The 25900-nt window shown below is 38.0% G+C and overlaps 1 protein-coding gene across 2 annotated transcripts in view; it reads left to right on the forward strand.

Moving 5' to 3' along the window:
- The window catches only part of LOC127415730 (1-phosphatidylinositol 4,5-bisphosphate phosphodiesterase beta-1-like), a 114625-nt gene that overhangs the window by 49037 nt on the left and 39688 nt on the right, over positions 1–25900 (forward strand). For both annotated transcript variants that reach the window (XM_051654586.1, XM_051654585.1), the window contains exons 4-10: positions 8994–9134; positions 11596–11675; positions 12973–13026; positions 13436–13511; positions 14611–14711; positions 15459–15625; positions 16738–16884. In XM_051654586.1, coding sequence (XP_051510546.1) covers positions 8994–9134; positions 11596–11675; positions 12973–13026; positions 13436–13511; positions 14611–14711; positions 15459–15625; positions 16738–16884 — 766 coding nt within the window. The remainder of the gene's footprint in view (positions 1–8993; positions 9135–11595; positions 11676–12972; positions 13027–13435; positions 13512–14610; positions 14712–15458; positions 15626–16737; positions 16885–25900) is intronic.

Genomic DNA, 25900 nt, shown 5'->3' on the forward strand with positions numbered 1-25900 from the left:
GCAAACCTTTAGTGTTAGATAAATACTGGCTAAAGTATGTGCATATTCACTGCATGCATATTCATTAACCTCTAGCAATGGTTTAGTTCTAAGATAAAAGATGATTTAATGTTAGTACTGTAATTTATGAGAACAGTTACACTTTAAATATAAAATGCAACAAAAAGATGCGGGGAGACGAGAGTAGCGCAAACAAGACTGTGTATGTTCCGTATATGAAAAAACAGCATTTTCGAAGTTCAGACAGCGATAACCACAGTTCCTCCGCTCCAGCAGCGGGGACCGGGAAAAGAGTCAATATGCGCATGAGCACCCGTGAGCAAGATGGCTCAGCTCACAAACATGCGTCTCCCATTGCACACTCTAGCCATGGAACACTGGGCTTATATTAGACGGGATCACACCGCACACTGTTGCCCCCCATCAGTAATCATCTCCATTGGGTACAGCGCACCTGAGAGCAATCAAAGGGGAAAAAGAGAAGACAACACACACAATACATACAAAAAACAAATACGGCCCAGAGGGCTGTCACAAGTATCCACAATCATATACAATTGTAGTGAGCAGAATATCATCTCAGAATGCACAACATGTCGAACCATGAGGCGGATGGGCTACAACAGCAGAAGAGCACGTCGGGTTCCACTTCTGTCAGCCAAGAACAGAAAGCTGACGCTGCAGTGGACCATCTGTGTACCTCAGTATATACTGTATACATATCACCAAGCACTTTATGAGGAACACTATGGCCCTAATAAAGTGCCCAACATGATCTTCTGCTGTTGTAGCCCGTCCGCCTCATGGTTCGACGTGTTGTGCATTCAGAGATGATATTCTTCTCAGCACAATTGTACAGAGTGGTTATCTGAGTTACCGTAGACTTCATCAGTTCAAACCAGTCTGGCCATTCTCTGTTGACCTCTCTCATCAACAAGGTGTTTCCATCCACAGAACTGTCACTCACTGGATGTGTTTTGTTTTTGGCACCATTCTGAGTAAATTCTAGAGACTGTTGTGTGTGAAAATCCCAGAAATACTCAAACCAGCCCATCTGGACACCAACAATCATGCCACGCTCCAAATCACTGAGATCACATTTATTCCCCATTCTGATGGTTGATGTGAACATTAACTGAAGCTCCTGACCCGTATCTGCATGATTTTATACATTGTAATGCTGCCACATGATTGCCTGATTAGTTTGCATGAATAAGTAGGTGTACAGGTGTACCTAATAAAGTGTACGGAGTACGGTGAGTGTATTGTATACACTCCGGGATGTATTCCACACCCCTCCCCAGCGGTCTTTTGACCACTACATGTCACCATGTCACCTTCTACCTCAACCAGTGATGTGAATTTGGGGTGGGACTCTCTGTTTGTCCTATGATTGGGTGATGAGGGGACTAATTCTAGTTGTTGATGTAGTAATGACACACTTCATCTTTAAGGAAACCCAGAGTGGAGTGAACCTTGCAAATATCTTTAAATTCAGGATTTAGATTACATGTTTCTCTCCATTACAAACAACACGTCCCAAAGATGTGTGAAGAGAAAGTAAAAGTTCCAAAAATAATTTTTAATCTCTAGTTCTCAAAAAGTGTTTATATTCTGATGCTTTAAAGAACCCAGAAAACAAATAATGAAACATCATCTACAGAGAAGCACAGAGCAACTCCAGAACTCTATACAGAGAGAAATGAGTCTTCATAAGAGGAGAGTTTTACATTGAACCTTGTTTTACTTGATAATAGAGTCGGTGAAGCAGCGTCATAGAGACACATCAGTCGACTTCTATTATAACTCATTCTGACTTTACAGCTTGTAAACAAATAGTGTTCATTGATGTAATGCTTAAGTATCTTTTTCACATACTTTTACTCTGAATTATAAATGTTTTTGTCTGTTTTGATTAAAAATCTGGAAAATCCTTGTTTTGAGAATCCTGAAAGATTATCTGTTTGTTTGAAGGGCAAACTTGTCAGTCTTTCATCGTTTTGTGTGACATGCTCAGAGACTTCCGGTGATCTTTACACAAGATCTCACTAGAGTCATGTCATGCAATCTGACGAGAAACAATCATAAAGGAAACAAAGAAAACTGCAGCTTTATTGACTTCAGTTAAACACATCTATAATGAAATGTCAAAAGCACTTTAAAACAGACAACAATGTTTAGTTATTAATTATTGGAATGTCAAGAACTTCTAAATATAGACGTTTTAAATCTTTAAACATTTTGTTTACACTTGAAACTTGGCTGTTACTCAAACAGCAGTAAATATGGTGATGATTGTGACATTGCAGTGTGTGTGTGTGTGTGTGTGTGTGTGTGATCATCAGTATTGTAGTAAAGAACACTGCTGTAATGTGTTACTGCACGTCTAGATCCGTTCCCATGACCGTTCTTTGTGATCTGAACTGCATTCCTTCCCTCTAAACAGAAAGATGTGTCATTCTGTTGCCCAGAACCAAACCTTTTACCATGTTTTTATATAGAAAATTACTGATCAGTGAAAATTGGATATTTGTAGAACAGAAATACTGGCATTACATGATCTTTCTAAGAAGCCCATAGTAGTGTCCCAACCATGAGCATAAGACTTGAAATGTCAAATTCAATTGAAGTCGCTTTGTATAACAACATAAAGATTGTTGAATTAAATCTAGCAGAAATGTACTTTAAAATCATATTATCATAGTGGAAATGCCCTGTTCCATAGAATGACCCACATCAAGATTTCCGTCTCAGTTGTAAAGTGTTTTTATGTTTCTTTCTCGGCCAGATTGAATTATTTGTTGTGAAAATGTGATGATGCTTCTGGCTTGTTATTGAAGAGACTAGAGCCGCATTTGATTGCTATTTATATGTTCATTGGTTTAAGTCTCTCACATTTGTTAAATTGTTATTTCTTGGTGTACAAACCCAACATGGTCAACTTCAAGCTTTGGAGAGACTGACCCAGAGAGAAGTTTGTTTACAGGAATAGTTCAGAACATTTACTCGCCTCATGTCTTTCTAAAGCCGTGTGCTGTCACAACATATTTATCAGTGTGTCATTAGAGGTCCAATCAGAGGAGAGTAACAGTCAGCACTGTGTTTTATTGACAGGAATGTTGATTCTGGAATAATGTAAGATTTGAGTCAGAAGGTTCGAGCATGTCTTTGTTATTACAGACACAGTTTTATGTTCTTCTAGTTCTTCTAGTGCACACTATCTGTTAGTCTGAGCACTTTTCACAGCAGGAATAACTTGACCTTTGTGCTGAGGGTTTTTGTTGAAACAGGAATGTGTTTGAGCTGTGCAGTTCACAAAGACTCAAATTCATGACTTTTTTGTGTCTGTTATCTCATCATAAAGGTTTCTTATGGTAATTTCTACTTGAATTTACTTGTGTTGCTTTTCTATAAAGAAAGAGTTCATACTTGCATATACTATAAGAATATAATTGACAACAAATTACAGCATCAATTTAAGTGATATAATGTACGTTTTTCAGCTGTACAATTAATTTGTTTGTCTCTGAAATGTGCAAAGAAAAAGACAACATGATGCTGATCTTTGACAGCAAAGATCTCGTTGTTTATGGCACCTGCACACTCAGGCCCCCTTTACACCTGGCATGTGTTTTCTGTGATCGGATCACGCTTGACCACATTAAATGCCAGGTGCACCCAAGATGCGTTGTGAATCGTGATCACTGAAATAACATTCGGAGGTGGTCAGGAACAGATTGTGACCACATTCAAAGGTGTAAATGCAAATGTGTTATCCGGATACAACACTGTAAGTAATGATGAATTATGTGATGAGGTTGAGCTACAGTCATCTGTTGTCAATGAACAAGATCCCATGAATTATTCCATTAGAATACACTTGGAATATCACCTTTCTCTCCTGTCTTCTAATCATGTTCATCACACATGAAACAAGTCTTCACTCGTGCATTTCATATGAAGCACATTTAGCCAAGCGCTGAACAAGAGACAAATATCATTACGACCCGAAATGTTGCTTTGGCGGCCACCAAAACATGTTAAATGAAGGAAAAACCCTGAGTGTTAAAGTGTTCGAAATATTTTAATTATCCATCAATGTTTTTAAAATTAGCTAAAAGATGGAACATTTTCAGTTACCACAACTTCTGATGTAATATGTTACTAGTGTTTTGATCAGATCACAGTGGAGATTTGAATATCCAGATACTATCCGTATGTGAAAGGCATGATAATGTAAGGTGTAAATGGGGGCTCAGGTTACCGTACATCAGAGAACACTGTGAATCCAGAGATCATGATGTGTCACAAACACCTACAGACCCAGAAACACAAAGGTTTGTAAAAGTGACGCTCCATCATGCAAACAAAAGTTGAGAAACCTGTGACTTTCCTTTGACATATATGTCTGATGTGCTGTAATTTTGAGTAAACAACTGGGTTTGTTTCTTTCGTTTTTCTACTATGAAGAGACAACGGTGATCCAGCACAGATTCATATTGGACTGATGATTGATGATGGATCCAGAATGCTGATGTTTGTGAAAAACAATCCAACTTGTGCTAAAGATATTTAACAACTCTCCTGCTGTTCATTCAGTCTTTGTTTCTCAATGTAAAATGATGATGTAAAAAGCATCTTATCCTCGAGAACTTCATTTTATTAGGATTCTTCACACTTACGGTTCTGCCTGCTGAATGACAAATAGAATAGGCCTATAAAAAAACAAAGAGAAATAATTGATTGAAGGGACTTTTATAACTGGTGTATAAGTTCAGCATCTCTATTACTGTTGCTGTACAGTACTGTGTATAACCTCTGACAGTATGAAACAGTGTTCAGTGTGTTTGTGCTCCAGACATGAATGAGCCCTCAAATCATGTGTCTTCCTGAGGAGAGGTTTATTATCTACTTTATTAGGGGGTTTTTACATTTGATCACTATCCGATGGTGAACAGACTAAGTGTGAATGCCCTTCAAGATGGATATAAATCCTCCTGAGGTGGTTTGGACGTTGCATTCGAAACTCTTAGTGTAAATGCATCTGGCTGTTCAAGCCACATATAGAAACTTTACTCCGCCCAAACAGCGTTACGTCAGCATAGGGAAAATATAACAGAAATAACCCAGTATTTGCATAGGGCTCGAGTCGCACAGTAAATAATAGCAAGAAACAGATGCATGTTGTTGGAAGAGATATAGAACTTGTTTTCTTGATTTATTTGATGCAGATCGTTGAAGAAACTGAAACTAAACACTATCAATAAGCACATCAAACTAAATCAAACACATTTTCTTCATAAAATGTAAAAATCTTCTTCAGAATTATGATTGTGTCTTTGACTAACCCGTCATAGGACAGAATTATACATAATGCAATGAATTATTGGCTGTGCAGGATATTTTCTGAATATTTTTCTCTCTCAAATATGTGCTTTATTGAAATTTAAACAGCAACATGTTCCTGTTTTGATGATGTTGCCATTCAATGTTTCACAGTTATTGAACTAGTTAAATAAAGTGTAGTTAAATGTGCAACAATGTAATTGAACTGAAATCAGACTCTTCTGTTTTCTTCACTGCAGCTTTTTCTTTCACACGTCAAAAAAAGACGCATGACTTCCAGTGTGACTTAAAGAAAAGATGATGCGTGCGGCTCGACTGCTTTCACCGTAATTAAACGCTGTGATTGAGGTTTTGAGATGAGCGCTCATTAAGCGGGTGTCGAGTCGGCGGTGTTCTCGCAGTCAGTGAAACGCTGATGACCGGAACCAGCAGAAATGAAGCGTGTCTCTGTGATAGACACACCAAACTGCTGAAGTCAATTATTTTTGTAGTTCTGGACTTTTTGGTAATCATACAGGTTTAATGAATTAAATACTAGTCAATTTTACTTTAAAGATAATATTAATTAATAATATTAATTCAGATAATATGCCACATTCTACAGTGTAATCACTTATATTGTTAGTCAAGGTATCTTGCATTATCTTCTTCATGAACATTTGTTTTTGCTACTGTACATTTACCCTAAAATGATCATTAATTCACCTGCATGACTTTCTTTATTCTGTAAAACACAAAAGGGAATGTAGAGGGACTGACATCATTAGTCACTATTCACTTTCAATGCATATTTTTTCCCCGTTTTTTAACACTGCGTTTCCTATACTCTCCTATTTGAGTATCACGGCATTAGCTTAGAAACATGCTAACATCAAACTCTATTGTGAGTCAACTGTGAGTCGAGTCAGAGTGATGTTTGTGTGACACACACAGTGTTTTTAATCTCTTATGAGGTTATATTTCAGTCGACTTGCTTCATGAAAACGTCAAATGGAGCTTCTGAAAGACATTTGCATATATGGATGTCGCCCTTTGAATTTGGAAATTGATGTGTTTTAGAAATGAGAATTAAAAGTCATTGAGTCAGTGCTGCTGCTGTGAAAGACAAAGTGAAAATCATTGATCATGCTTCACAAAACACGTCATGTCAGCTGCAGCGAGCGGCGTTCACTTCAACAACGCAGAGAACGACAGATTTCTGTCATCTAATATTTGTTCTGCTCGATGATTATTTGCTGTTTTCACGGCATGATAACACTGACGTGAAAGCTGTGACCGCTGAGTGCAGAAGGTGTATAATATTCTCTGTTTTAACTTTAGGATGTTTTAATTAGATGGATCAGGTCATGTGTATTATAGAGACAGAATGATGTTTATGAAGCTCGAATGATATCTTCTGTGTGTGCTGGCTTTGCTCAGTGTGTGATGAATGGTTGTGTGGGGAACAGAAAGATTGATAACCATTTAAATCAGCACTTTTCAGTGTATTGATTAGGTATGCAGCACATATATTGTCCGCTTCATTTTTATTGTCTGTCAGATGCCGCAGGTCACGGGGAGTTTGTGGATTTGCAGTCGAGCTCTGCAGGGAGATTTTATGGCGTGTATATGCGTCTCCACCTGCATCATGAAGATGAACTTCTCTGTCCTTTATTCACATACTAATTATATTTACTGGTTTAATCTATAATTGTTTTGCTGCTGTTTGTTTTGTCTTTGAAAAGTGTAAATATTGTGGTGAAAGTGATGCCTATTAGGATATATTATGTAAAAAGGCATAATAATCTAAAGCTTCAGCCTACACCTTTTCAGTCAGTATTATTTGCTTTCCTTTTAAATTTAATGCTTTATTGTTAGTTATGTGCATTCATTTTTGGAAAATTGTTAATAAGGACTGAAATAAACAAACAAACAAACAAACAAACAAATAGCTGAAAGTTTGACTGAGAATAAAATAATCAAACGGTACGGTCCAAAAGTCCAAGAGCACTAGTGAAAATGCCACTTTATAATGTCACTATAACAATTAAAATAGAAGCTTTACATTTAAAACAAAATAACTTGAATTTGAGAATGATCTAGTATCTGTTATTTTAATGTCATCATGATCTAAACCTGATGATCTTGTTCTCCAGTATGATTTGAGATCTGAGCGTCTGATCACACGATCAATGACGATCATTTACTGACATTTCATTAATCACCTAGAAATACTGCAGAATGTGCAATAGTTCTTGTTTATTTTAAATTATACGTTTTGTTTGTTGTACATTTTTCAAGATCCTTAAAATTGCAGGGTTTTTCCAGGTTTAAAGGGAAAAGAGATTTTTGGAGCTCGTTTAATTGAACCTGAAATAACAGAACCTCATTAAAAGTGTATGTGCTTGCAGTGAAATAAGTGTGACGCTGGAAGTGTGTGTGATTGTGAGCGTTTATCAGTGTGAAACACACAGATGCTCTTTCTTTGATTGGCTCAATTAGTTCAAGTTCATTTGCGTCGTATTGTTGTGTGAATTACGCTGGAGGAGCCGCTCAATTTTCCACACAGATGTTGAACAGAGTGAAAGATGATTGTTATTCTGGGTTTGTGGTGGAGATTTTAGGTGTTTTTTTGTGGTTAAGCATCGAGAGTGAATCACTGACGTTGAATGACTTCAACACACACACACACACACACACACACTGCACCGATGGCTATTTTACTACGAAATAATCACATCATTTCATGAAAGTCCGTTCCTGACAGCTGAAAATTAATTCTTCTGCATAATAAAGTGCTGAGAAATTGTACAGAGCTTCTAAGATGTTTAAATATTTAGGCTGAAAATAAGGTGCATTTCAAACTGTTCTGAGACCAGTGCAGACAGACAGCACACTGGAGGTTAAGTCATGCACTAAATAGGGAGCAAGGGCGCATCCTATAGCTCTCTATGCAGTTAAGTGCATTCACTCCTAAAATCTGATCAAAAGTTCAGTTTCAGGCTGCAGATGATGTTTGGATCACTCAACATGTTTGACAGACATGTGACAATGATAATCAGTACATAGATTCAGAATTTATAATGTATCATTTTATTTTAACATGATTGACAGTGATTGGATGATGCTGGACATTACTTTGAATCAGAATTAATTGTGATAATTTATGATGTAATGTCTGTAACGTCTCAAAAACATGAATAAATAACACTAATAAACAATTTTATGAAAAAATAAACCTGACTTTCTATAGCTTGAAATGATTTAAAATTTCATATGAGGACATCAATTTATAGGAAAATTATTTTCTCTAGTTAATTATTTTTTATTAGGTCTCAGGGGGGTTAGAGAAGCATGTAAAGGTTGTGTGGGTATGTGTGTGTGTGTGTGTGTGTATGCATTTACATATATTGTTATTTTTATTTTAGCATGACTGTAACACTGTATTGACCAATCAGCATTCATAAGTGAAACTGTCCATTTACATTTAGTCAATCAGCTGACAAATGAGGAACATGCAGACACTTCATAAATTAATTTTTAATACAATAGCACAATGTATATAATACAACACGCCACCTGATGACAGATTCAGTTTACAGATTCCTCAGCAACCTTTTCAGACAGTGATTTCCTGTCCTGTGATGATGCATTTCCTGTTGTTTCAGGAAATCAAGCTGCGAGAGATGTTGGATCCGGGCACATGTGAGTGGAAGATGGAGAACCGCATCCTGACAGTGGTGTGCGGTTCTGACATGGTCAACATCACCTACATCAACTTCATGGCATTAAAAGAAGATGTGGCAAAGGTGAAACACACACACACAAATACACACACAAATACAAACACACACAAATACACAAACACACACACACAAATACACACACACACACACACACAAATACAAATACAAACACACACACACAAATACAAATACATACAAATACACAAACACACACACAAACACACCAATACACACACACACACACACAAATACAAATACAAACACATACACACAAGTACACACACACACACAAATACAAACACACACACAAATACACACACACACTTATACAAACACAAATACACACACACACACAAATACAAACACACACACAAATACACACACAAATACAAACACACATACACAAATACACACACACACAAATACAAACACACAAATGCACACACACACACACACACACAAATACAAACACAAATACACACACAAATATACACACACACACACACACAAATACACACACACACAAATACACACTCACACACACACAAACACACACACACACACACAAATACAAATACACACACACACAAATACACACACACAAACACACAAATACACACACACACACAAACACACACACACACACAAATACAAATACACACACAAATACACACTTGTAATAATGAGGAAGATTATCTGTGTGATTCTCATGAAAGAACTCGTCGAGCTCATATTTCACACCAAAAGTACAAGGAGGATTTTTAAGATTTTATTTGCATTGTGACTTTATTTTTATTGACTGTAATCATGATTCCCACATTCATGGTAAACCTGTAAATATCAGGGAATTTCCAGGCCTGGAAAAGTCATGAGAAAATGAGTAAAATCTTCAAAAAGACATGAAGAAATCCTGTAAAAATACAAATCTACAAATTGATTTGAAAAATGCTTCTCCAGTCATCGTGGACAGCTGGAAAAGTTCTTGAACGTAAAGTCAGCATCACAGAAAGATTCATTTCTTTAATACACAATATCTTTCTGTGATTTTTGGGTGAAATTAAATCTGAACGTATGTTTGTGAGACTATGTTTGCTACTATTAAACATTTGAAATCAGCTCACGTCTGATTCACATGAATTTATTTGTGTTGCATTAAACGCCATTGAAAGGACGCTCATGATAATGAACATTCGGATGATACAGTGCATTCATAAAGTATTCAGACCCTTTGCTATGACACTTGAAATTTAGCTCAGGTGCATCCCATTTCTCTGGATCATCTTTGAGATGTTTCTACACTTTGATTGGAGTCCACCTGTGGCAAATTCAATTGATTGGACATGATCTAGGAAAGGCACACACCTGTCTATATAAGGTCTTACAGCTGAAAATGCATATCAGAGCAAAAACCAAGCCATGAGGTCAAAGGAACTGCCTGCAGAGCTCAGAGACAGGATTGTGTCGAGGCACAGATCTGGTGAAGGCTACAGAAACATTTCGGCTGCATTGAAGGTTCCCAAGAGCACAGTGACCTCCATAATTCTTAAATGGAAGAAGTTTGGAACAACCAGGACTCTTCCTAGAGCTGGCCGCCTGGCCAAACTGAGCAATCGGGGGAGAAGGGCCTTGATAAGAGAGATGACCAAGAACCCAATGGTCACTCTGGTTGAGCTCCAGAGATCATGTGTGGAGATGGGAGAAACTTGCAGAAGGACAATCATCACTGCAACACTCCACCGATCTGAGCTTTATGGCAGAGTGGCCAGACGGAAGCCTCTCCTCAGTGCAAGACACATAAAAAATAACCTAAAGGACTCTCAGACTGTGAGAAACACAACTCTGTGAATGTCCTTGAGTGGCCCAGCCAGAGCCCGGACTTGAACCCGATCGAACATCTCTGGAGAGATCTGAAAATGGCTGTGCACCGACGGTCCCCATCCAACCTGACAGAGCTTGAGAGGATCTGCAGAGAAGAATGGCAGAAAATCCCCAAATCCAGGTGTGCTTGTCACATCACACCGAAAAAGACTTGAGGCTGTAATCGCTGCCAAAGGTGCTTCAACTAAGTACTGAGTTAAGGGTCTGAATACTTATGTCAATGTGATATTTCAGTTTTTTCTTTTTAATAAATTTGCAAAGTTATCACAAATCTGGTTTTTGCTTTGTTATAATGGGGTACAGAGTGTAGATTGATGATACAATTTCTTTATTTAAAGCATTTTAGCATAAGACTACAACATAACAAAATGTGAACAAAATGAAGGAATCTGAATACTTTCTGAATGCACTGTGTTTATGATGCTCATGCATCCGTACTCTCATTCAAGCATTGAAGTGATCGTTGCTGCATATGAGCTGCCAGATGTCTTGTGTTAAACTTCTTTGACTCTTGAAGAATCAGTCATGTGAATCAATTTCTGTATTTGTTATTCAGAAGTCTAAAAAAAAGACTGTTAATCCATAGAGACTGAAGTGTAAATAGATTTGATTTTGTGTGTGTGTGTGTGTGTGTGTGTGTGTTTAGGAGTGGTCTGAGGAGATCTTCAGTTTGGCATCTAATCTGCTCGCTCAGAACATGTCGAGGGAATCATGTCTGGAGAAAGTGTGAGTGTTCATTCACTGATTCTGTACAGCAGCTCAGAGTTGTCTCTAATATTCCCACAGCAACACCATTTCATTTACATAAAGTCATGATAAGAAGTCTTAAAGGAATAATTCACTCAAAAATATAAAATTCTGTCATCATTGACTCACGCTCATGTTGTTCAAACCCCATATGAATCACTGCTCAGAGAGAGGGTGGAAGACTTATTCTACTCTATGGAGACTTGTCGTCCAATGTGTTAATTGTGTACCAGAGATGTTGTGTTTAGAGGACTTAACCCTATTTTATTAACCATGTTTTTCTCCAAATTAGTCCCTTAATTACATAATATTCAAGAGAGGTCTAGCCAAAACGGCACCATAAACACAATCAACACAACAAATATAAAACAAGGGACAAGACACATGTGGCTAATGCTGCGTTCACATCAAGAATTACTTAGTATTAGCATTTGTGTTTTCTGATGCTGAAACAATGTGAATCTGAACTAAATCACACTGTGCTGGAACGCCCCTGAAGAACTTGACATGACTCACAGTCCTGTTTTGACCTTCATGTATATGCGTGAAATCATGCGTTTAAGCATCTGCGTGCTGTCGGACAGCGGCGTGAGCTGGTTGAGTATTAACTCTGTCTGGTTAGCTGTTGCATAGCGACGGCATTACTGCAATGGTCTGGACGCTTTAGACTGACCCAACCGGACGACGAGTGTGAATCAGTGCAGTAACACAGTAAAGATGCTTATCACTGAATGCTAAATTATGCTGTTTGTCATGATGCTATTTTTAGACATGCTGTGCATTTTACACACTGCAACACTGAAGCAAAACATTTCATTAAATGTTCATATAAAAACACAATGCATCGTAATACATTGTAGTAAAGTATCTTTATATATGAAGAATGACAGACAGAGACTTTAGTGAACATTATTAAGTGATGATACAAATTAATCATTGAATCATTTATGAATCAATTTACAGTTGGTTTGAACTGACTCACAGAAATGAATCAAACTCACCAACTCAGCTGTGTTTGCTGCTGAAGTTGAAATGAGAAACGCTAATAAAACACTCTCATACTTGTGAGAAGAATCATGAAACTAGTCTAATGAAACACTCTTTAGGAAACGTAATGACCAAATTGTCAGGGTATTCTTGATGCTCTTGAATCAAAATCGTAATGAATATATTGTGAAAATTTGCTAATGTGAATCAGAGTGTTTCAGTCTTGTGTTTCTCTTAAATGCACAAACGAATCAGTGTTCATATTGGATGTTGTGTGATGGTTTCACAGGTACACAAGACTGACATTGCAGCTGACGCCCGAGGGCGGCATTCCCGTGAAAAAGTGGGTAACTGCCATCTGTGCCATGAGACTGACATCACAAACACATTAATCACATTCACTGAGTCTCCTTCACTAAGAATTGTGTTCAAGAGTTTCTTTGTTGTAAAAAGATTTACAACAGGTGTGTATACACAGAAATGTGTCGTTCTGTTGATGAATCTGGATTATTCTAAATGAAGAATTGTAAGTCTGCTGTTAGTATTTGAAATAATGCATGTCCAAACCATATAAGGTGTTTCCTGTACAGCCTTTGATCAGTTTCTGCAAGCGTGTCCTGATCAATAATCATGATTTCTGCGTGAAAACATTCACACAGGTTTTACACATTGTTAGTGAACGAGACTCGCTGTGTTTGTTTGAAGACATGATGAACGCGTCTGTACAGTTACTGTTGTTTTATATGTTGCAGTATTTTCCGTTTGTTCTCTGTGGACAGAAAGCGTGTTGAGAGCGCGCTGGAGATCTGCAGCCTGCCGACCGGACGAGTGAGATACACCTTCATTCTGCAAGAGTCATCTTTACACTTCACAATCATTACAGTTGATTATAGATCAGATAGTTCTGGTCCTGGATGCTGATTGGTTGATACAGTGTTCCAGTGGTGTTTAAATACACAATATAATGACAGTTATGATGATGTGAAACAGCTGTTCTTCAGCTACTGTGTACATCACTGCACATAAACACCAACTATTCACTTTAGTTTGCATCACAGACACTAGATCTTCTAGTGGACAGATGACACTTCATGAATGAATAATGTTTCAATTAAAATCGGTGTCCTTAAATCAAGTCATTTTTATTTGTGTTTCAAAGCAGCTTTACAGAAAATGAAGCTGTAATATCTATAGTCTTAGAGTCATCATTGTGCATTTCTATAAAAATATGAGTGTAAACTGTGTTTCAAAATAAATAATGAAATAAGGAAATAATGATTGTATTTAGAACCCAACATGACTTAAGATGTGTATTGTGTAGTAAGTGTGTTATAAAAGCACTAAGTGACTGAAGGCTGTAGTATATTATGAATAAAGTCACTGGTGTGTGTCGGATATGAAAACACACTTTCTGTATTCACAATTTAACATGAGCTTGTATCGTTGTGATGGTCTCAGTTGAGCAGTGAGAACAGATTACCCATGATTCACAGCAGTCCCTGATGTCATACTGTGTTTATTCTGTGGTACCTCGTAATTCTGTTCAGTTGATGTTATTTACTGAAGAACTGCAGGAACATGGACAAAAATAAATCATGACTAACAGGGTCCCAAATCAGCCTTTCTCAGGGAAACAGACGTCACACAGTTACACAAATTCATGAAAATTCAGTCATCATTTTTGGGTGAACTCTCTGTTTTGTTTTAATGGACACACTGAGAAGATATTTCTAATAAAAGTGCAGCTTTATCAATGAAAACACTACAAATAAATCAACTTTGATTAAGTTCTGCTTCTCTCAAAAGTTTAGTTAAACATTTGTGACTTACATTGCAAATAACCCTAAAAATGTTACATATTGCACAAGTTAACTCAACGTTTATCTAACAACACTTGTTTTGGTCTAACTGTTGTCTGATTCTACAGAATGACACGATTTCTCTGGATAAATTCACACCGGTCATATACAGACGACTGCTCAATAACATCTGTCCACGGAACGACATCGACACCATCTTCTCAGAAATGTGCGTTCTTATTTCTAGCAGGAAATATCTAATATATATTTTCAGTTTGGGTTCATCAGTCTTAAACCCAAATGTTGTTTCAAACCTGTATGCTTTCATTTTTTCCCTGTGAAACACAAAAGGAGAATTTTGCATACAATGACAGTTCATAGTGACCACGAATATAAAGCTTAAAAAAATGACAAAATTCATCATTTGAGAGCTGAATTATTGCTCTGTATTTTCATGTGGATGTAAAAATGAATCTCTTTCTCTCATATAATATGAAATTGCATTTTCAATGTATTTAACTTCTGTAATGTGACAATGTAACAGGATATTTTAGTGGGAAATAATGTAACCCTATCCATCAGAATTTGGTGGGATTGGAAAAAGTACAGTATGATGTTATTTTTCATTGCTGCTTCGTCTTTTTTATTTATTGATTTATTTTAGTTCTGTGCTAAAGAAGCTGTGTGACGGATATTCAAGTCTTTTTCTAAATTTTTAAGAATAAATAATTAATAAAATTACCAAAATTATTCTGTTCCAAATTTTCCAAAAAATTCCATATTGTGTGTTTCCTCTTTGAGAATCAGTGACTGTTACAGTACTTTGTGATGGTTGTTCTAAAACAATATAAATGTGTCTTTGTACAAATATCAGCACCTTTACGCTTTATGGAAGAGTCCCTCGTCATATTCATTCTTCTCATTCTAAAGTTTGAAAGCTCTCTATTTCTGTATAATCTCTCTCTCTCTCTCTCAGAGGAGCGAAGAGTCGCCCGTATCTCACCGTCGAGCAAATGACTGATTTCATCAATAACAAACAGCGAGACCCGCGACTCAATGAGATCCTGTACCCGCCCCTCAAAGCCGAGCAAGTGCAGGGATTGGTGGACAAATATGAGCCTGATGTCATGCTGTCACAGAGAGGTTTGTCTGTTCACCTGTCAATCAATAGACTCCACTCACAGTTACAACAAACACACATACACAGTCTATGAAGGGCAGTGGATCTGTCAGGGTTGTTGCCATAGAGACGAGGTGAGCTGTGTAGCCCAGTGGGGTGTCTGAATGGAATGTACACACACACACACACACACACTGGACGGCTTCACTTCACCTCTATTAATGGACGACATAGGAACCAAAACACTGACCTGACCTCTTATTAACTTCCAGAGAAGCAGAAAGAAACTCTAGATCGAAGAACTGGATTCTTAAGTTAATCTTGAGTGAATGTGAGGTGCTGCACAGAACATGTGAAGATGCTTTATATTAAAGATGTAAGGCTTTAACATTTCAGCAGCCGTCTGCTCTTCTGAGCATTAATGAAGTCTTCTCATGAGGAAGAGAAGGTGAGACCTCCACTGAGCTGAACGTCTCTCTTCTGTCTCATTAGAGGAAACGTGTTCAGAATAATGCTGTTAATTATTCTGTGAGAGTCTGCAGAGGGCACGACACCTGTAATTAAAGTAAAGTGGCCAGAGGGACTGAAGTGATCGTACGCACACCTGACAGATTCGAGAGCGCCAGGAGAATGAACTGTGTGATTCACACCGGAGTTCATGTTACCAGATGACGCTGACTGACATTCCTCCAGCTGCAGCTTTCACTTTATTTGATGAAATCTAAATCACTTTCACACGAGAACTTTTGGTGTGTTTGACGTCAGAGTTCAGCTTATTTAGTTGTTGTGAAAGAGTTTTTTTTTTTTAACTCCAGGAAACTGCACCTGAATCCCCTTGATAATGTGAACTGGGCTTCATGTGAACCTCATGTTTGTAATTAGGTTTGTAATCCTCTCAGAAATTAACTGCTGGTTTTTTTTTATTATTTTTTTTATCATGCAAAGGTAAAATGCAGTAACTGAACTATGATCAGAAAATGTAATCAAACCAAACTGAATCAAGTGTGAAAACAGCCCAAACTAGGAAACACTCACAACAAACAGTATTGTGCATTCAGGAATTCACAACTTAAAAAGAGGGAGTATTTGAAGAAGAGAATGACACTGATTGTTGTGTTTGTATTGTGTGTTTCAGGGCAGATTTCTGTGGAGGGTTTTGCCAGATATCTAAACGGAGAAGAAAACAGCATCATACCTCCAGAGAAACTGGACCAAAGTGAAGACATGACACTTTCTCTGTCACATTACTTCATCAACTCTTCACACAACACCTACCTCACAGGTCAGCCAATCAGATCGCTCACACAACACCTACCCCACGGGTCAGCCAATCAGATCGCTCACACAACACCTACCCCACGGGTCAGCCAGTCAGATCGCTCACACAACACCTACCTCACGGGTCAACCAATCAGATCGCTCACACAACACCTACCTCACGGGTCAGCCAATCAGATCGCTCACACAACACCTACCTCACGGGTCAACCAATCAGATCGCTCACACAACACCTACCTCACTGGTCAACCAATCAGATCGCTCACACAACACCTACCTCACGGGTCAGCCAATCAGATCGCTCAAACAACACCTACCTCACGGGTCAGCCAATCAGATCGCTCAAACAACACCTACCTCACGGATCAGCCAATCAGATCGCTCACACAACACCTACCTCACGGGTCAGCCAAACAAGACAGAGAAATAGAATAAAAATAAAAAGCAAATAGAAAATATAAATATATATAGAAATACTCAATAAGACAAAAATGTATATATATATATACACACACACAAATACAAATATGTTATATACAGAGTGTGCAAGGAAATGTAATGCAGAAGAAGTAGGATATGTTAGATAAATATAAAAAGATTAAACTGTGAATTGTACATAATTATTGCTCAGTGGGGCAATTTAACTGTTCATGAGATGGATAAGCTGAGGGAGAAAACTGTTCTTGTGCCTGACGGTTCTGGTGCTCAGAGCTCTGTAGTGCCGGCCAGAAGGCAACAGTTCAAAAAGGTAATGGGCAGGGTGAGTGGGGTCCAGAGTGATTTTTCCAGCCTTTTTCCTCACTCTGGAAGTGTATAGTTCTTGAAGGGAGGGCAGGGGGCAACCAATAATCCTCTCAGCAGTCCAAACTGTCCTTTGTAGTCTTTTGATATCCAATTTCGTAGCTGAATCAAACAGACAGTTATTGAAGTGCAGAGGACAGACTCAATGACTGCTGAGTAAAACTGTATCAGCAGCGCCTGTGGCAGATTGAATTTCCTCAACTGGCGAAGGAAGTACAACCTCTGCTGGGCCTTTTTCACAATGGAGTCAGTGTGTGTCTCCCACTTCAGGTCCTGTGAGATGGTAGTGCCCAGGAACCTGAATGACTCCACTGCTGCCACAGTGCTGTTTAGAATGGTGAGGGGGGTCAGTGTTGGGGTGTTCCTCCTAAAGTCCACAATCATCTCCACTGTTTTGAGCATGTTCAGCTCAAGGTTGTTTTGACTGCACCAGACAGCCAGCTGTTTAACCTCCCTTCTGTATGCAGACTCATCGTCATCTCGGATGAGGTCGATGATAGTAGTTTCGTCTGCAAACTTTAGGAGCTTGACAGAGGGGTCCTTGGCGATGCAGTCATTTGTATACAGGGAGAAGAGTAGTGGGGAGAGCACACATCCCTGGAGGGCACCAGTGCTGATTGTACAGGTGCTAGAAGTGAGTTTCCCCTGTCTCACAAGCTGCTGCCTGTCTGTCAGAAAGCTGGTAATCCACTGACAGATAGACCTGGAAACAGAGTGTTGGTGTAATTTAGTCTGGGGAATAGCTGGGATGATGGTGTTGAAAGCCGAACTGAAGTCCACAAAAAGGATCCTTGTATATGTCGCTGATCTGTCCAGATGTTGCAGGATATGATGCAGTCCCATATTGACTGCATCCTCCACAGACCTGTTTGCTCGATAAGCAAATTGAAGGGGATCTAGAAAGGGTCCAGTGATGTCATTCAGGTGGGCCAACACCAGTCTCTCAAATGACTTCATGACCACAGATGTCAGGGCGACAGGTCTGTAGTCATTAAGTCCTGTGATTTTTGGTTTCTTTGGGACAGGAATGATGATTGAGCATTTGAAGCAGCATGGGACTTCAAACTGCTCCAGTGATCTATTGAAGATCTGTGTGAAGATGGGGGCCAGCTGGTTAGCACAGGATCTAAGACATGCAGGTGAAACGCCATCTGGGCCCTGTGCTTTCCTTGTCTTTTGTTTCCGGAAGACAAGGCACACATCATATTCACAGATCTTAAGTGCAGGTTGAGTAGCAGGAGGTGGGAGGAGGGGGGTTGCAGGAGGTGTCGGTGTTTGTGTGAAGTGAAGGTCAGAGCGGGTGTGGGGTGTGAGATTGGGCCTTTCAAATCTACAGTAGAACACATTCAGGTCGTCAGCCAGTTGTTGGTCCACCACAGGGTTGGGGGCAGGAGTCCTGTAATTTGTGAGTTGTTTCATGCCACTCCACACTGATGCAGGGTCGTTAGCTGAAAACTTGTTTTTCAGCTTCTGAGAGTCTCTTCTTTTAGCCACTCTGATTTCCTTATTCAGTGTGTTCCTGGCCTGATTGTACAAGACTTTATCCCCAACTCTGTAAGCATCCTCTTTGATTTGACGAAGCTGCCTAAGTTCTGTAAACCATGGTTTGTCATTGTTGAATGTTAAATAAGTCCTAGTAGGAATGCATATATCCTCACAGAAACTGATATATGATGTCACAGTATCTGTGAGCTAGTCCAGATTAGTGTTTGCAGCCTCAAAAACACTCCAATCAGTGCAGTCAAAGCAGGTTTGTAGTTCCAGCTCTGCTTCGTTGGTCCATCTCTTTACAGTCCTTAATACAGGCTTAGCAGATTTTAATTTCTGTCTGTAGGTTGGAAGAAGATGAACCAGACAGTGATCAGAGAGTCCCAAAGCTGCTCTAGGGACAAAGTGATATGCATCCTTTATTGTTGTGTAGCAGTGGTCCAGTATATTTCTGTCTCTGGTTGGGCATGTAATATGCTGTTTGTATTTGGGCAGTTCACATGTGAGGTTTGCTTTGTTAAAATCCCCAAGAATAATAATAACTGAGTCTGGGTATTGTTGTTCCGTGCCTGTGATTTGATCAGCCAGCTGTTGCAGCGCTGCATTCACACACTCGTTTTGCGGGATATAAACACTCACCAGAATAAACAAGGAAAACTCCCGCAGTGAGTTTAAAGGCTTACAGTTAATAAAGAGCGCTTCCAAATTAGGACAGCACATCTTCTTTAACGTTGTTATATCTGTACACCAACCTTCATTGATGTAAAAGCATGTTCCAACACCACTCGTTTTCCCCGTTATCTCCACGATGCGATCCGCTCTGAACAGCTGAAAGCCCGGCAGATGTAACGCGCTGTCTGGAATGGCTTCACTCAGCCAGGTTTCTGTGAAGCACAAGGCAGCAGAGGTTGAAAAGTCCTTGTTTGTACGGGTGAGGAGATGTAGTGTGTCCGTTTTGTTAGGAAGAGAGCGGAGATTCGCAAGATGAATACTTGGCAGGGCTGTTAGAAAGCCGCGCCGACAGAGCTTGACTAGTGCGCCTGCTCGTCTCCCTCGCCTGCGTCTCTTGAACAGCACAGCTGCGCCTCCAACTAAAATGCCCAGCAAAGCGTCCGGATAGTCAAAAACTGGGAAAAGATTGTCTGGTATGTGCTGCCGAATGTTTAGGAGTTCATCCCTGGTTGGTAAAACTGATTGGAAAAAGATTACTAAACACAGGATAAACAAACAAAAACAGCCATCCACGGTGCCATCTTGATGTATTGTATATAGAGATCATATTACAGGCATATAGAGCATATTACAGACATATAGAGAATATTACACACATATAGAGCATATTACAGACATATAGGTCATATTACAGGCATATAGAACATATTACAGACATATAGGTCATATCACAGACATATAGAGCATATTACAGGCATATAGAGCATATCACAGACATATATAGCATATTACAGGCATATAGAGCATATTACAGGCATATAGAGCATATAACAGGCATATAGAGCATATTACAGGCATATAGAGGTTTGAACAGAGAATTCATTGTGAATATGTTTTCAGTTGCTAATACACACACTTAGTAATTAGCATCAGGATGAGGTATCTAAAACTTTATTGTGGTCTTTTCACTTTCTTCATAACGTATGATGTCAGAAACATTTGTAAGATAATGGCAGTAATTCAGTTAGATTCACTTTCATCACTCACATTAATGCAGTAAACACATTGTCTAATGCATTTGTGGATGGAAATGACACTTCTGTGGGAAATGCAGGAAATGAGTGGATTGTTTGCTTAATTTCCTCATTCAGACTGTATATTGTGGTTTAAACAGAAATTGATGTGGTCTTTGTAACAAAAACCTTCCTGTTTTCATATACAATAGTGCTGGTACAACTTTAGAATTACTTTCAAAACTTTCACTCATTATGAACAAATGTTATAAAATGCTTAAGGGATCATTTGTTGAAATAATCAAATGATTGTTTTCGTAAATTGTATTTGAGCATATTACAGGCATATAGAGCATATTACAGACATATAGAGCATATTACAGGCATAAAGAGCATATCACAGACATATAGGTCATATTACAGGCATATAGAGCATATTACGGACATATAGGTCATATTACAGGCATATAGAGCATATTACAGGCATATAGAGCATATTACAGACATATAGGTCATATTACAGGCATATAGAGCATATTACAGGCATATAGAGCATATTACAGACATATAGCGCATAATACAGACATATAGGTCATATTACAGACATATAGGTCATATTACAGGCATATAGAGCATATTACAGGCATATAGAGCATATTACAGACATATAGCGCATAATACAGACATATAGAGCATATTACAGGCATATAGAGCATATTACAGGCATATAGAGCATATCACAGGCATACAGAGCATATCACAGGCATATAGAGCATATTACAGACATATAGGTCATATTACAGGCATATAGAGCATATCACAGGCATACAGAGCATATCACAGGCATATAGAGCATATTACAGGCATATAGAGCATATTACAGATATATAGAGCATATCACAGACATATAGGTCATATTACAGGCATATAGATCATATTACAGACATATAGAGCATATTACAGGCATATGGAGCATATTACAGGCATATAGAGCATATCACAGGCATGCAGAGCATATTACAGACATATAGAGCATATAATTATAATTTTATAATAATTATATTTATTTATCACACATTATACATTTTGCACATATACAGTGAAATTCTTTTTTTCACATATCCCAGCTAAGCTGGGGTCAGAGTGCAGGGTCAGCCATGATATGGTGCCCCTGGAGCAGATAGGGTCAAGGGCCTTGCTCAAGGGCCCAACAGTGGCATCTTGGCGGTGCTGGGGCTTGAACCCCTGACTTTCTGATCAGTAACCCAGAGCCTTAACTGCTGAGCCACCACTGCCCCCACACTGCCCCCCCCATATTACAGACATATAGAGCATACTACAGGCATATGGAGCATATTACAGACATATAGAGCATATCACAGGCATACAGAGCATATCACAGACATATAGGTCATATTACAGGCATATAGAGCATATTACAGACATATAGCGCATAATACAGACATATAGGTCATATTACAGGCATATAGAGCATATCACAGGCATACAGAGCATATTACAGACATATAGGTCATATTACAGGCATATAGAGCATATCACAGGCATACAGAGCATATTACAGACATATAGAGCATATTACAGACATATGGAGCATATTACAGACATATAGAGCATATCACAGGCATACAGAGCATATCACAGGCATACAGAGCATATTACAGACATATAGAGCATATTACAGAAATATGGAGCATATTACAGACATATAGAGCATATCACAGGCATACAGAGCATATCACAGGCATACAGAGCATATTACAGACATATAGAGCATATTACAGACATATGGAGCATATTACAGACCAATGGAGCATAATACAGACATATAGGTCATATTACAGGCATATAGAGCATATCACAGACATATAGAGCATATTACAGACATATAGAGCATATCACAGGCATACAGAGCATATTACAGACATATAGAGCATATTACAGATATATGGAGCATATTACAGACATATAGAGCATATCACAGGCATACAGAGCATATCACAGGCATACAGAGCATATCACAGGCATACAGAGCATATTACAGACATATAGAGCATATTACAGACATATGGAGCATATTACAGACCAATGGAGCATAATACAGACATATAGGTCATATTACAGGCATATAGAGCATATCACAGGCATATAGATCATATTACAGACATATAGAGCATATCACAGGCATACAGAGCATATTACAGACATATAGAGCATATTACAGATATATGGAGCATATTACAGGCATATAGAGCATATCACAGGCATATATATCATATTACAGACATATAGATCATATTACAGGCATATAGAGCATATCACAGGCATATAGAGCATATTACAGACATATAGGTCATATTACAGGCATATAGATCATATTACAGACATATAGAGCATATTACAGGCATATGGAGCATATTACAGACATATAGATCATATTACAGACATATAGAGCATATTACAGACATATGGAGCATATTACAGACATATAGAGCATATCACAGGCATACAGAGCATATCACAGACATATAGAGCATATTACAGACATATGGAGCATATTACAGACCAATGGAGCATAATACAGACATATAGGTCATATTACAGGCATATAGAGCATATCACAGGCATATAGATCATATTACAGACATATAGATCATATTACAGGCATATAGAGCATATCACAGGCATATAGAGCATATTACAGACATATAGGTCATATTACAGGCATATAGATCATATTACAGACATATAGAGCATATTACAGGCATATGGAGCATATTACAGACATATAGATCATATTACAGACATATAGAGCATATTACAGACATATGGAGCATATTACAGACCAATGGAGCATAATACAGACATATAGGTCATATTACAGGCATATAGAGCATATCACAGACATATAGAGCATATTACAGACATATAGGTCATATCACAGGCATATAGATCATATTACAGACATATAGAGCATATCACAGGCATACAGAGCATATTACAGACATATAGAGCATATTACAGACATATGGAGCATATTACAGACATACAGAGCATATCACAGGCATACAGAGCATATCACAGGCATACAGAGCATATTACAGACATATAGAGCATATTACAGACATATGGAGCATATTACAGACATATAGAGCATATCACAGGCATACAGAGCATATCACAGACATATAGAGCATATTACAGACATATGGAGCATATTACAGACCAATGGAGCATAATACAGACATATAGGTCATATTACAGGCATATAGAGCATATTACAGACATATAGATCATATTACAGGCATATAGAGCATATCACAGGCATATAGAGCATATCACAGACATATAGGTCATATAACAGGCATATAGAGCATATTACAGGCATATAGAGCATATCACAGACATATAGGTCATATAACAGACATATAGAGCATATTACAGGCATATAGAGCATATTACAGGCATATAGGTCATATAACAGACATATAGAGCATATTACAGGCATATAGAGCATATTACAGGCATATAGAGCATATCACAGACATATAGAGCATATTACAGGCATATAGGTCATATAACAGGCATATAGAGCATATTACAGGCATATAGAGCATATCACAGACATATAGGTCATATAACAGACATATAGAGCATATTACAGGCATATAGAGCATACTACAGGCACATAGGTCATATAACAGACATATAGAGCATATTACAGGCATATAGAGCATATCACAGGCATACAGAGCATATTACAGGCATATAGAGCATATAACAGGCATATAGAGCATATTACAGGCATATAGAGCATATAACAGGCATACAGAGCATATCACAGACATATAGGTCATATAACAGACATATAGAGCATATTACAGGCATATAGAGCATATCACAGGCATACAGAGCATATTACAGGCATATAGAGCATATTACAGGCATATAGAGCATATCACAGACATATAGGTCATATAACAGACATATAGAGCATATTATAGACATACAGAGCATATTACAGGCATATAGGTCATATCACAGGCATATAGAGCATATAACAGGCATATAGAGCATATCACAGGCATATAGGTCATATAACAGACATATAGAGCATATTACAGGCATATAGAGCATATCACAGGCATACAGAGCATATTACAGGCGTATAGAGCATATCACAGATATAGGTCATATAATAGACATATAGAGCATATTATAGACATACAGAGCATATTACAGGCATATAGGTCATATCACAGGCATATAGAGCATATAACAGGCATATAGAGCATACTACAGGCATATAGGTCATATAACAGACATATAGAGCATATTACAGACATATAGAGCATATCACAGGCATATAGGTCATATTACAGGCATATAGAGGTTTGAACAGAGAATTCATTGTGAATATGTTTTCAGTTGCTAATACACACACTTAGTAATTAGCATCAGGATGAGGTATCTAAAACTTTATTGTGGTCTTTTCACTTTCTTCATAACGTATGATGTCAGAAACATTTGTAAGATAATGGCAGTAATTCAGTTAGATTCACTTTCATCACTCACATTAATGCAGTAAACACATTGTCTAATGCATTTGTGGATGGAAATGACACTTCTGTGGGAAATGCAGGAAATGAGTGGATTGTTTGCTTAATTTCCTCATTCAGACTGTATATTGTGGTTTAAACAGAAATTGATGTGGTCTTTGTAACAAAAACCTTCCTGTTTTCATATACAATAGTGCTGGTACAACTTTAGAATTACTTTCAAAACCTTCACTCATTATGAACAAATGTTATAAAATGCTTAAGGGATCATTTGTTGAAATAATCAAATGATTGTTTTCGTAAATTGTATTTGATACAATTCAGCAGTGGAGTAAGAAAAGTTACTAATTAAATATTGAAAACAAACAGGATTTGAAAATAAGTCTTTAAATCTAACACAATTTGACATCTCAAGTTTTTATTATTACCAAGTATCTTGTTTGAAGAATATTTAGATATTTTTACTGGA

This window comes from Myxocyprinus asiaticus, chromosome 25 (assembly GCF_019703515.2).
Source record: "Myxocyprinus asiaticus isolate MX2 ecotype Aquarium Trade chromosome 25, UBuf_Myxa_2, whole genome shotgun sequence".
NCBI lineage: Eukaryota > Metazoa > Chordata > Actinopteri > Cypriniformes > Catostomidae > Myxocyprinus > Myxocyprinus asiaticus.